Source organism: Hirundo rustica, unplaced genomic scaffold (assembly GCF_015227805.2).
Source record: "Hirundo rustica isolate bHirRus1 unplaced genomic scaffold, bHirRus1.pri.v3 scaffold_190_arrow_ctg1, whole genome shotgun sequence".
Classification (NCBI taxonomy): Eukaryota; Metazoa; Chordata; class Aves; order Passeriformes; family Hirundinidae; genus Hirundo; species Hirundo rustica.
Window position 1 is genome coordinate 27,663 of NW_026690260.1, and position 13,660 is coordinate 41,322.

Sequence of the window (13,660 nt, forward strand, 5' to 3'; positions counted from 1 at the left end):
GGCTCAGATATCCTGAGGTGTCCCCAGGTTGGTTTTTTTTTAATTGGGGATGTTTGGAGAAGTAAGAACTCCAAAGCTGTGTGGAAATGGCTCTTGGGGTGACATTGGGGGGTCCCAGTGGTGGGTGCTGGCAGAGGCAGCCTGGAGGAGCAGAGCCCTGTGTCCCCTAGGAGCCCAGAGAGGGGGGAGTGCTGCAATTTGCAGGACCCTCAACAGCTTGGAGAGGGGCAGGGGGGACTCCTTGGAGCCCCTGCACCCCAAAGCAGAGAATAAGGGGAGAAGGGACCCTGGGACCCCAAAACTCCCAGCATTCCTAAATAGAAAATGGAAAAGGGGGGAGCTTTTCAGATTCCTGGGATTCTCAGCAGCCTGGGAGGGCAGAGAGACCCGAGACAGGAAACTCTACAGAGGAATTTTCAGGGCTGCTCTTGTTGTTTGATAGGCTATTAGGGACTCTAGATGTCTGGTGACTTGTAGAGATGGACTTGAGCAGAGGAACATTCAAACTCAACATACTCATCCCTTGTTTTTGCCCAAAAGCAGGATTTCCCATTCTCAAACCTTGACTGGATGGAGGAGGAGGCTGTGAGAAAGAAGAAGATGCCCTGGGACAGCCAGGCAGGTGAGGAGGAAGTCAGTGACCCTTTCACCCTCTCTCCTGCTCCATCTCCCAGCCCAGCATGGTCCCCGGCTGCAGGACAACCCCGCTGCCGACGCCATCCTGCCAGGGATGTGTTGGGAGAATCTCCTTCCCCTTCCCTGTGGCATGGAGCCAAATCCCATCCTCTCCTTATCCTTCCTCCCCCAGACAAGGAGCTGAGGATGGAGACCAGGGAGGACAAATCCCTGCAGCAGAACCTTGTGGAAGAGGCCGTTTTGAGTGGCTCCATGGCACAGGAATCAAATTGGGAGAAAAAGCGCCGGAGGTCCTGCAGGAGGAAGGACTCCAAACCCATCCCTGGGGGCAACAAGGAGGAAAGACCCACCCTGTGCCAGGAAGGTGGACAGAGCTTCAGCCAGAGCAACACCACTGTCCAGCACCAGATCATCCACACTGGGGACAAACCCTATGAGTGTCCCAAGTGTCAGAAGAGGTTTCAGACCAGCTCCAATCTCCTCAAGCACCAGCAGATTCACACAGAGGAGAGGCCCTTCCGCTGCCCTGACTGCAGGAAGGGCTTCAAGCAAAACTCCCACCTCATCAGGCACCAGCGCATCCACACTGGGGAGAGGCCCTACGAGTGTGGGGAATGTGGGATGAGCTTCAGACAGAGCTCCAGCCTGATCCGCCACCAGAGGATCCACACCAGGGAACGGCCCTATGAGTGTGAGCAGTGTGGGAAGAGCTTCAACCAGCGCTCCAACCTTATCTGCCACCAGAACATCCATGCTGAGGAAAGGCCATACAAGTGTGGGGAATGTGGGAAGGGCTTCAACCGGAGGTCCCAGCTGATCATCCACCAAATGATCCACACAGGGGAGAGGCCCTATGAGTGTCCTGAGTGTGGGAAGAGGTTTCAGACCAGCTCCACTCTCCTACGCCACCAGCGGATTCACACAGAGGAGAGGCCCTTCCGCTGCCCCGACTGCAGGAAGGGCTTCAAGTACAACTCCCACCTCATCACCCACCGGCGCATCCACACTGGGGAGAGGCCCTACGAGTGTCCCCAGTGTGGGAAGAGCTTCTCAGACAGCTCTCACTTGACGAAACACCAACGGAGGCACCGGTAAGGGAAGCCCTGCGAGTGCCCCGACTGTGGGAAGAGCTTCCTGCACTGCTCCAACTCCATCCCCCATCAGGGGACCCACACTGGGAAGACACTGGGGTGGTGGTCCTTTAGTTTGGTGGTCCCTAATATTCTTTTGATTCATCTTCCTCCCTTTAAAACCAGCAAAATTGGGCTGAAAATCAACAATTTCATCAAAGGCATCTCAATCCTCGCTTTTTACTTGTGTTTCTAAAGAATCTGGGATTCTGAGTGTTACTTGGGAGGATTTGAGGGTATTTGGTGTGGTTGTCTCCATTTCTTAACACTCAGAGAGACAAGTGGGTTCAATCTGTCATCTCAAAAACACTCATTGCCACTGAAAACTACTCAATCCCACCCCAATATTACTGAATTCCTGAGTTCCTCAGTGTGGAATGGGGTTGGAAAGGGGTTGGGCGAAGTGTCCTGTAAATCAAGAGAGGTGAGGTGAGCATTGGGTGGGGCAGGATGGGTGGGATGGGGATTGGGTGGGGCAGGATGGGTGGGATGGGGATTGGGATGGGTGGGATAGGGGAAATAGAGCTTGGGAAGGGGGCCTTGATGTCCAGAAGGGGTGAGATGGGTTTGGGTGGGGATTGGGAGGGTGTGGTGAAGTCTGGAATGAGACAGCCAAAGGTTTGGGATGATGAAGGGAGGGGGAACCTGTTCTTGAGTGAGTTTTTGGGTATTCCACGTTCTTGAAGGGATTTTGGTGCATCCCAGGTTTCTGAGGTGGTTTTGGGATGGTCACTGCCCCAGCCACTGCAGCCTCTGGTCCAGCCCCAAAGTGGCTGCCAAGCCCCTGGCACCCTGAAAAACCCCACCTGTGAGAGGGGCCAGAGCAGGTGAGGCTGTGACACGGCTGTGACACTGACATGTCCCATGGCCCTGGAGCTCACAGCAGCTGAGATGGTGCTGGATCCAAGGCCCTGACTTGTGCATCTCTCTCTCTCTCTTCTCCTGACTTCCTCTTCTCAAAATCTGGATAACTTGAAACTTGCAGGGTTTAGAGTTTTCTGAGTCAGTGCTTTGTGAAGTGCCTTACCATAATTCCAGGTTTAACAGAAGTTATAAGCTAAGTTAAGTACTATTCCTCTGTAAATGGTTGAGTCATAGTTTCTAAGTTCAGGTAAATACTGTCAAGTGCTGTTCTTTTGCTAAATTGTGAAGTTGAAGGTGTAAGTTAAGGTTAGAGTATAAGTCATGTCCTGTTAAGTTGGAGCTCTGTGACGCTTTTAGGCCGTGTTCCATTTATCCTTACCCTCACTGTCCTCTTGTCACACACACAGGGACAGTCCTCGGTTCATTTCTGGTTTGATTGCCTGGATTTTGTTTGGTTCTGTTGTTGCTTTCCTTCCTTGCTGTGCCTGAGGTGTCCAGTCAGGGATAGAGTGACTCTTGCAAGGAATTTTGTCATGCTTCACCACCTGTGCTCCTAATCAGTGATTTTTGTCAAATGTGCTAATCTGCTAAATTTATAAAACTGTATTCACCTTTTGGGGGGCTGGGCGTTTTGTGGACATTTTTCATATCTGCCCCTTGTAAGCTTCCAATAAAGATCAGCCTTTCTATTACCTCCTCTATAATATTATCTCCAAGGCTGTTACTTTATTTCTGGGTTCTTGAAGGCATCAACACAGCCTGGCCTCATGGCACCAGGAGAGCTCTGTGACACAAGGACATCTTGGGGAACCAAGTGTCAACTGCAAACACAGCGGGGCCTCATGGAAGCCAGGTGCCACTTGGATAGTGCCAGGGCACGTGGAGCTCAGTGTCCACTGTGACACAGCACAGCCCCATGGAACCCAGCAGAGCATTGTGACAACAGGGAATCTCATGGATGCAAGGCTCTCCTTGGGCAAAGTGGGGCCTCCTAGGACACAAAGCCTTTTCCACGTGCCTCCCTCGCCTGGCTGTGGTGTCCTTGTTTGTCAGCAGTGGTTTATTTGCCCACCTGAAGCCCCCCTCCATCTCCTCCCCATCCCTGGATCTGGCCCTGTCAGTTCTGTACTCGCTGGTGCCTCCAGCCCTGAACCCCCTCATCTCCAGCCTGAGGAATAAGGAACTCGTGGAGTCCATGAGGAAACTGCTGGCTGGATTTCAGAAGCAAAAACCTGCCTCTTTTCTTCTGCAGAACCTTCTGAATATAACTTATTTCAATCTCAGACTTTGTGTCCTTTTTTTCCAGTTTTGCATTTTTTTAATACATTCTTACTGTTATGTTTTCCACAAACGAATTTCACTACTCACAGTATTTCTACATGAGTATCTGCCATTATTCAGTATCTCAATGACTTTCAAAAGCTTTGTTCCCTATGCATCTGAATAAAATAATGATCTTTTGCAGATGTGAAGGAAAGAGGCTCGCAGCAGAGCCAGCACAGACAGGGACAATGGCCCTGGCTCTTTCCACATCTGCTCTTCCCAGCTCCACACTCCCCTTCCCAGCCCTTCTGTGGGTGCAAGGCCGGAGTGCTCGGGCAGTTTGGTCACTGTCCTGCTGCATGTCCGTGCTGTGACCATCCTCCTCAGCAAGGGCCTCAAAAAGCAAAGGCTACATGTGTAAGGACAGAAATAACAACTGAGATCAATTCTCTACTTCCCATCAGCAGACAATGTCCAGCCACCTACTGGCAGGAGAGGATGGAGTACATGTCCTTTGTGCTTGGTATGAGAAATGTCTCAATAATAAAAGACATCCACAGCCCTCACCGCCACCCCCATCGCCCTTCTTTCCCCTCAGTTTATTGCTGACCATGACGTCACAAGGAATGGGAAATGCCTTGGGTCAGTCCAGCCCAGCTGTCCCCTCCCTGTGCCCTCAGGAACACTTTCCCACCCCCAGCCCATTGGATGGGGGGTGTCAGACATGCCCTGGGCAGAGGTCAGGGCAGGGCTGGCCATGTCAGGGCAGAGCCAGGGGGGCAGCGAGATGGGAGTGTGCAGCAGCTGTGGGACAGGGCAGGACAAGCTGTGCTGGACATGGCCAAGGGCCCTGGCAAGGCTGGCAGTGCCCAGGAGAAGCCAAGTCCTGGTGTCCTGGGGCACAGCAGCCTCTGTGCCACCAAGGGCTGTGAGGAGACACCTTGTCCTGAGGCCCTGGGGCCTCCTGGCACAGCCCCAGCAAGGCTGGGCACTGTCAGCCCCTTGTGCTGCCCTCAGCATCCCCCTCACATCCCAGTGGCCTCAAGGATCTGCTGGAAGGAGTCCCTGGGGAGCCTTGGTCAGCAATGGCCCTGGGGGGCTCCTGAATGCTCCCAGGGACTGCAGGTTTTTCAAAGGACTTTGGGTTTTGCTTTTGCCTTGGAGTCTCTGAGAGGTTTGTGCAATCATGGCCTCCAATTATCTGCTGTAATTAGTCCCTTGAGAGCTTTGCAGTGACACTCACTGTGGCTCATGGGCTCATCAATGCTTTGAGATAGTCAAGGTGTTTAAGGTACTTTGGAATTTCCTTCCCACAAGAAGTCTCTGAGAGGTTTTTGTGCAATCCTGGCCTCTAATTCTCTCCTCCACAGAGTCCATGAGGAGCCTGTGTTGGGGATGGACCTCAGTGAAACCCATTAATGTTTCGAGACATTTTGGGTGTTTCCTCTGACTTTCACTCCTGGAAAGGTTTGTGCAATCTCCTCTCAGGCTCTGAGGTTCCAGGGCTCAACACCAAATACACGATGGGGCTCATTACGATCAAGCAAGTCCTGACAAACCATGGCTGTGCCTTGATTTCCCTCTGATCTGGTGCAGTTCGTTAGGAAGTATTTTTTCCTAGAGTTAGGTTGAAATATTTCAAAGAACTTCCAATAAACCCACATTCCTATTTTCATGGGTAAATTTTTCTCTTTAAAGTAGAGGTGTTTACAGCATTCAGTGACTGATACTGACCCAGGATCTCTCCTAAGGAGGTCTGGCCTGGTCAGATAAGTTGTGCCTTGAGGTCTGACGCAGTGTGGACAACCTTGTTCTACATTCCCCAACCCCCTCCTGTCTCCCCTCACTCACCTGGGACCTGCTTTTCTCAGAGAATGGGCTGCACTCAAGCAAAGAGTGGATTTCTTCCTTTTTTAGCAATCTAAAGCTCCTAAGTTCCAGGCAATCTCCTCAAGTGGGTGCCAAGCCCAAGGTGCCACTAAGGAGGTTGCCACTCCCCAAGGCAGAACCATGCAAGGAATGTTTTAGACACAGGAAGTTCTAAAATAAATACAAATTCAGAGTTGGCTGAAGGCAGAATTAGACCAGCTCCTGAAGGACAGACAAGCTTTGAACTCCTTGCAGCTCAAAGCTCCAGGTGGGTTGTTGGGCGGTGTGTGAGTGAGCCAAGAGTGAGGGGAAGGGAAATGCAGAGAGCCCTGGAAGTGCTTGTGTGCAGACAGGCTGTGGGGAAGGGCCCTGCAGCCCTGCCCTGGGCCAGGAGTGAGGGTGGATCATCATCCCAACCTGCCCTGGGCCATTGCAAGGGGCTGTGGCCATGGACACTGCACTGACCCCACTGCTGGCTTTGGATCCCTCATCCCTTCAAGTTCCCTTGGAAAGCGCCCCAAGGACCCATTTCTGCAGCCAGGTTCCATGGCCAGGGGGGATGTGGGGGGCTGCAGGTGGTCAATGCCCCATCCCTGGAAACATTCAAGTCCAGCTGGGACAGGGCTCTGAACAACCTGATCTGGTGAAAGATGTCCCTGCTCATCCCAGGCCTGGACAAGAGGCCTGAGTGAGGCCTGAACAGCAGGCCCTGAGCCAAAGGTGACCTCTGCATCAACCTTCCAACCAAAGGTTATCTTTGTATCTGCTCATTAGTGAAATATGCATGGTCATTAGCACTGTGACAGATGTATCCACTCATTAGTGAAACATGTATTGACCTTTCTGTGTTTAGAAGCTGGACAAGGCCATGAAATCTGACATCTGGCCTTGTTTGGGGCTGGATGGTCAAAGTCACCTCCCTTGGTTCCTCCTTGGGCCCTGGCCAGGCTTTGGGAGGAACCCAAGAGGAGGATGAAACCAGCTGTTCCTGCACTAGAAGTGCTGTCAGTTTGTTTATTCAGCACTATCAGAGCTGGGCCCTCTCACAGCCAGGTTGGAGCCTCACCTGTGGCTGGAGGCACCTGCAGCAATTCCCAGTGTCCGGGAGTGGCTCTCCAGTCCTTGGCTGTGACAGCTTCCCCCAGCTGATGTGTGGATGTGGGTGATGGGAAAGTCTGAGGGGAACTGGTGATGGATCTTTCTCAATCCCTGCAGGCAATCTTTGGTAGTGATGGTTGGGTGCATTGCTGAGCTGCTCCTTTTGTGCTCCTTTGCTGCTTTGAGCTGTAGTAAATGACACTGATTCCTTCAGGTGGTGTCTGTGTCTTTGGTGCTTTGGTGCTTTGGTGCTAAAATGCATCCAAAAATTGCATATGGAAAAAGGAAAAGAACCTGTGGGTTTGGGAAGATGAGGATGGATTTTGGTCACAGCATATTGGAAACAGCACCAACAGAAGGAACAGAACCACTGTGAAACTCCTCTGGCCCAAAGGCACCAGGGACACAACAGCAGCACAGGGAGGAGCCCTGGATCATCAGCAACCCACAGTGGGAAATCAGACCTTTGGTACTGGCAATGGGAACTGCTGAGTGTGTGGAGACTGCCCATAAACAGCTTCCTAAAGGATGGTTTGGGTCCTGTTTCCAGGCAATATTGATGCCTCACTTGAGGGTACTTTGGCAACAACCACAAGGAAGAGTTGAGGCCAAGAGAACATTTCCCCCCCCAAAGAGTGCCTTTGGTCTCAGAAAGCCAAAGATTCTGGTTCACCCTGTGCCCCATGTGCACTGTCTTTTCCAGTGGAGTTTACATTATCGAGCTAAATCCATTATTAGAAGAAGTAAATAGAGATGCTATTAAAATATCCAATAGCACATCCTCTGAGCTCTAACAAACATGAATGGGGGCTCTACAGCACTGCATGGCCTTGGATTACTGCTTGCTGTCTAGAGGGGAGCCTGTGCTATTCTAGGACAGGAATGCTGCAGGAATCAGTGCTGGGTTTGAAGTCCAACAATCAGGAATCACCTCAATAGAAAAAACAGGAGAAGAGAGGCAGAAAGAAGAAAATTCTTCATGGTGGAATTGGTTTCCAGATTGGAAGCTGCTGGGAAATGCATTCATGGCAATGACTGTAATCACTGCAGAGTGAGAACTCGTTGTGTTACGATTCCATGTTAGAGTTGTTGTGACACTTTGTGTGGGGAAATGGATTATTGAGACTGTCTAAAAAGAGACACAGTTTCAAGAAAAAAGGGACATTTGATAAAGAACAGAGAATAGCAACTAATTAGGCATGTTTTGAAAGGAATGTGAATTATAGCTCTGAGTAATGAACATGAAGAGCATGTCATTGAAGAACAAGAGATGATGGTACTATGCATAATACCTAAATCTAAACTCTGTTATCAAAAGAATTGTTATGAAGGTTGTAGTTCATCTGTAGGTCAAAGCACTGATTGAAGTATTGAGACCTGAACACCAGGCCCTGGCTGAGGTCTGAACACCAGGCCCTGAGCCAAAGCTGACCTCTAGATGAACCTTCCAACCAAATGTTTCATTTGTATCTGCGTATTAAGAAAGCATCATTAGCAATATGATCTCGGTCTGTGTTCACTGGTGAAACCTGGATTTACCTTTCTGTATTTAGAATTTGGACAGGGCCCCATCTGGCTTTGTTTGGGGCTGTAGGATCAAAGTCAACTCCCTTGCTTCCTCCTTGAGCCCTGGCCAGGTTTTGGGAGAAACCAACCAGGAGAATGAAACCAGATGTTCCCACACTAGAAGTGATGTCAGTTTGTTTGTTTAACAGTGTAAAAGCTGGGCCCTCTCCCAGCGAGGTTGGATCCTCACTGTCTGCAAAGGTGGGGGCACCTGCAGGAATTTCCACTTTCCAGGAGTGGCTCTCCAGTCCTTGGCTGTGAAAGGGTTAAAAGCACTGTGCCTGGGCATCCTTGGACAAGAATAAGATACACATGGAGGCTAGCAAATTTTACCCACACGCTTAAGACACATGATGAAACTTGTCAAGAAATAGGGAACAAAATTTGCAGAAATGAAGGACAGAGCTTGCTAAAACTGGTGAGCAAGTCACTGAAACAGCAAACAGGAGACTGCAAATGCCTAAAGGAGAAAGGTGAAAAAGGCACAGCAATGAAGACGTCCAGCCTTCATCAGGGGACCACTGAGAAAGATGTTGAGCCTTCCTCAGTGCCACCACCAGGGTGCTGCGCCTGCGCCTCGCCTATGATAATGATAGTAACGAGTTCTAAGAAATAGTTTGCATACCCACACCTTTTCTAAGGAAAACTATGAATATGCATAAAGTGTAACCATATACTGTCATCTGCTGTGTGCCTGTGTGTGCGCTGTTGGGAGGAGATATTCCTGCGCACCCGGCATGCGGAATGTGATATACGTGCTAAAGTTAATTCGTGTTATCAAATTATAAAGGGTAAATGTTCACTGTATAAATGTGAGTGTCAAAGATATGTTCAAACTAATATGGGTAAAGGTAAAATGGAGAAACCAAAATGAAAGAATTTCCTCAGCTTGGGAAGCACGGGAGGGACACGAGGAAAGTATGATTGGAATTACCAGAAAGGGGGCCTAGAAACTATCGCTGCCGGGAATCCCTGAAAGGATACAAAGGACAACGGAAAACGGAGATACAAGTCCGGAGACCAAGATAATCACTTCAGATGGATATCTCTACTCGTCTCCGTCGAAATTAACATATCCACGACACACCCGGGCTCAGCCATCAGCTGCATTGTTCCACCCTACCGGTCCATTCAAACTCCCGATACCGGGACTTGCATGATTAATGAAGACGCCTCGGAGAGGATAACGTCAGAATTTCGGACTTCACTCCGCAATCTAGTGTATAAAAAGGGGCGGCTGGAGACTGAAATTGTGAACTTGGGGGGATACCAGGCTGGCAGAGTCTGATATCCGTGTTCACCCAGCGGCAATCCCAGGCTCGACACTGTCCTTTTAATTGTGGCTTTCTGAGACTGATATTTTGTCTCACAATAAAATTCTAAATTTTTGATAAATCGAATCTGGTCGATTTTATTTATAACACGGAATAAAGCAAATCCCCGCTTCTTGGACTTTGTCTTGGCAGTGTCTCTTGGCCCCGTTTGGGACGATTCACTTCCAGGGGGTTCTGTCAAGTCCCAGTGGAACCTTGGTGCCAGATTGTTCCACAGCCTCACAGTGCTCTCCTGGCTTCCATGGGGTCCCTCTGTGACTCACTGCAGCCTTGGTTCCATCAGGGTCTCTTGGGTTCCATGGTGCACAAGCCTTTTTCACATCTGAGCCTTGCTTCCAGGAGTTCCATTGACTGACAGTGGCCGTCTGCATTCCATGAGGCTCAGCTAGATCACAGCAGAGCCTTGCTTTCATCAGGCTCCAATACCTGTTCTGGCAACTGACTGGGGTGATTTAAGGAACACAGAAACTGATGGAAAGAATGGTCTTATTCTACTGTGAGTATTAAGGCAACACAAATGAAAAATTATTCATTCAGTAAAACTATGTGCTTGGCTTCAGCAACAAGCAAAAAGAAGCAAGGTGATGCACCTAATCATTATTACAGGAGAGAAAGTATAGGGATTGAGAAAGATGCATCACCAAAAGCCTAAATACTCCACCATCATCCAGAGTCTGCAGTCACTGGGGAGCCCTGTTTCACAGCAAGGACCTGGAGAACCCTTCCAAGCAATTGGGAAAATCCTACGTGGTGCATCCAACCATAGATGAGGTCTCTGAATTTGCTCTGAAAGTGGGTCCAGCTTCTATAGGCCCAAATCAACAAGTAAAAGTGACTTGATTATAATTTCTGCACATAAACTCTTGGATTTCATGGCACTTTTCCTGACCAGGACAGACCAGGTCTTGGCCAGATCCCAATCCTCAGCTTGGAGAGTTTCCCCTAAAATATCCTATAAGCCTCTATTCATATCAGTTGGGAAATTTCTTAAAATGATAAATTTCTTGCAGATTACTATGTGAGATTATGTGAAAGTTTCTAAAGCAGCTGGTTTGGTGTTAAACAGCTGGCATAAGAATCTGGGTCATCTATTTTTAGCTAAATAAAACTGATGGTGTTAGTCACATAATGCCCAGGGCTCGTCTTGTAAGTCAGCTCTGGCTGAGGCTGGCCACTCAGGCCTAAGCACATCAGAAGCTGAAGTGACCACGACTGGGAATGGCAAAAACACCCACTGGGACTGGCCCAGAGGCCCCGGGACTCCCTGGCATGGATCACCTCAGGAGACAGTATTTCAGGGAGCCCAAAGGACTTTTGGGAGAGCTGCTGTGGAGACAGAGGGAATTGCACAGCTGAATCCCTTGCCTGGGCTCCCAGAGGACCCTTCTGCTGTGGGGCTGCTGAGGCTGGAGGAACAGCAGGTACCCATGGCCACCCCAAAACAGGGCCCCATTGGCAACACGGCACCGACCGGGACTGCGGGACCCCATCCCTGGGATGAGTCAGGAACTGGAGAGCTGGGAGTGCTCAGCCAGAGCCTCTGACCCTCCAACAGCCCCACATGGGCAGAGCGTGAGCCCAGTGGGGAGTGGCCACTGACAGGACTGTGGGGGCCTGAACCAAGTCCCAGCCCCACTGAGAGCGGCTGTGCCGGACACCCTGGAACTCCAGGACCAGCTGGAGTCTGAGGCAGCCAAGTGGTGCCATCATCGATGTTCCTTTCTTCCCCCTCAGAAAGGACACTGGGAAGCTGGGGAAGTGGGAATGAAAGGAGTAGGGATGCTGGAAGCTGTGGAACAGTACTAACACCAGGAATCCAAACTCTTCCTAGAAAGGAGGGCATAAATCCCTAGTGTCCAGCATCCTCCCAGAGTTACCAACATAAAACCATCCTCCAGTTCCCTGGACTGTGCTGCTCCTGACCCACTAAAACATTTCCATCAGACTGAACCTCTGAAGTGGAACTGATGGAGGAAACCTGAACCCTGAGCCATGCCAGGGTCAGTGCCCAGGAGCATCCCCTGGTGCTGTTTAACACCGGCTCTGCAGGAACTGGGGATGCAAACAGGACAAACTTGAGCATCTCCCACCATCAGATACCTCAGAGGTTACACAGCAACACAGCCGTGACTCTCCCAAACTGGATTTAGGAATGGCACCCCTAATGCAGCCATTAGATCCAGATCTACCCAGATCCCTTTGGCACTCCTGCTTTTGGTGTCTCTCTGCCTCCTCTCCCTGCCCAAAGGAGGCTCCTCTCTCCCCTCTCCCTGCCCTGACAAGACAGTCACACAAATAAAGATGTGGGATTGCCAGGTGCTGAGGGGTTGTAGAAGGAGCCTTCTCCAGGTCTGGCCTGTTTCCAAAACCCACACTTGCTCCTGCAGCAAGGAACCTCCTTGTTCACCCTCTCCAAGGGTGTCAAGCTCAGGAAGGGATTCCTGACACCCTGTCCAGCTGGGAGAGCTCCTGTGTCTCCAGATCAGGGGACAAAACCAATCACAGGAACACTGTTGGGGACTGGCATTGTGCCATGGGGACATCTGTGTTTCTTTCCCAGTGACAAACAAAAATGTGCAATTCTGCCAGAGCTTGTTTTGATGTACATCAATCTTAGACAAACATCTTTTCTCCTGACAGCAACTCCTCTGCAGCTGCTCTGGGAGAACTCCTGGGCCGAGTCCAGGAAGAGGAGATTTCACTGGTGCTGAGGTGCTCGAGGGGGCCCATTTCAATGCTCTGCTCAAGTCCAAGAACATTGTGTTTCCCCAAGGAGCAACATTCCTTTCTGGCACTCACTGCCCCATGAGGGACATTATTCAGTGGCTGCTGTTGGGTGAGTTACAGCCACAGGGAGAGGGAGGAGGAGATGATCCCACCCATGGCTGCTGCTGAGTCCCATACATTTGGTGGGATAAAGCTGAAACAGAGCTTCAGCATCTCTCCCAAAATCACAGAACGGCTTGGCTTGGAAGAGACCTTAAAGTTCATCTTGTCCTACTCCCTGCCATGGGTGGGACACCTTGCACTATCCCAGGCTGCTCCAAGTCCTGTCTAACCTGGCCTTGGACACTTCCAGGGAGCCAGGGGCAGCCACAGTTTGTCTGGGCAAGTTCTGATCTCTGCCCAGGTGAGGAGGGACAGGACCTGAAGGAACAGCTGGAGCTGGACCAGGGCAGGGCTGGATTGGAGATCAGGAAAAGCTTCTTGCCCCAGAGGGGTCTGAGGGCACTCACCAGGCTCCCCAGAGAATGGTCTCAGCTGCGAGGCTGCCACAGATCCAGGAGCCTTTGGACACTGCTCCCAGGGGTCCTTAGGCTGCGACTGTTGGGCTGTCTGTGCAGGGCCAGGGCCTGGACTCCATGATCCCGCTGCCTCCCTCCCAGCTCAGCCCCTTCTGCAGTTCTCAGCCTTGGGCTCAGCCTTTGTGTCTCCTCCAGGCGCTGGCAGAGCTCTTGGGGCCGGGGCAGGAGCGGGACAGCCCCAGCGTTCCCCTCTCTGTGACACCACGGTGGTGACAGCTCCAACGTTCCCTGCCTGGAGACGCTCCAAGGGAAGCGTCCAGAGCCACACCCAGACAGCAAAACTGACCGGGCACTGAGCACCCCCGGCCTGGGCTGATGTGCATTGCTGTGCACACAGCTCGGGGAAGGTCCCCCTGGCCACCTCCACAGTGCCACAGGCAAGTGTCACATAGAGGTACAGAGCTCTGCCCAGAGCTGACAGGGGGTGTTAATAAGTAAGAACCAAAAAACCCTCAAAAAACCTAACAAACAACAACAAAAAAACCCCATATCAAAATAGAGAATCCCCACCCCACAAAAAAAAAAAAAAAAAGGATCAAGAAAAACAAACTCAAAAAAACTCCACAAAGAAACAACAAAACAAACAACAAAAAAA

General features: G+C 50.7%; 1 protein-coding gene across 1 annotated transcript in view; it reads left to right on the forward strand.

The window, feature by feature from the left end:
- The first annotated feature begins 570 nt into the window (after positions 1-570).
- Positions 571-13,660, forward strand: part of LOC120747747 (zinc finger protein 252-like) — a 17,181-nt gene continuing 4,091 nt past the window's right edge. The window contains exons 1-2 of the mRNA XM_058424343.1: positions 571-585; positions 1,039-1,708. Of these exons, the coding sequence (XP_058280326.1) occupies positions 571-585; positions 1,039-1,708 (685 nt within the window). The remainder of the gene's footprint in view (positions 586-1,038; positions 1,709-13,660) is intronic.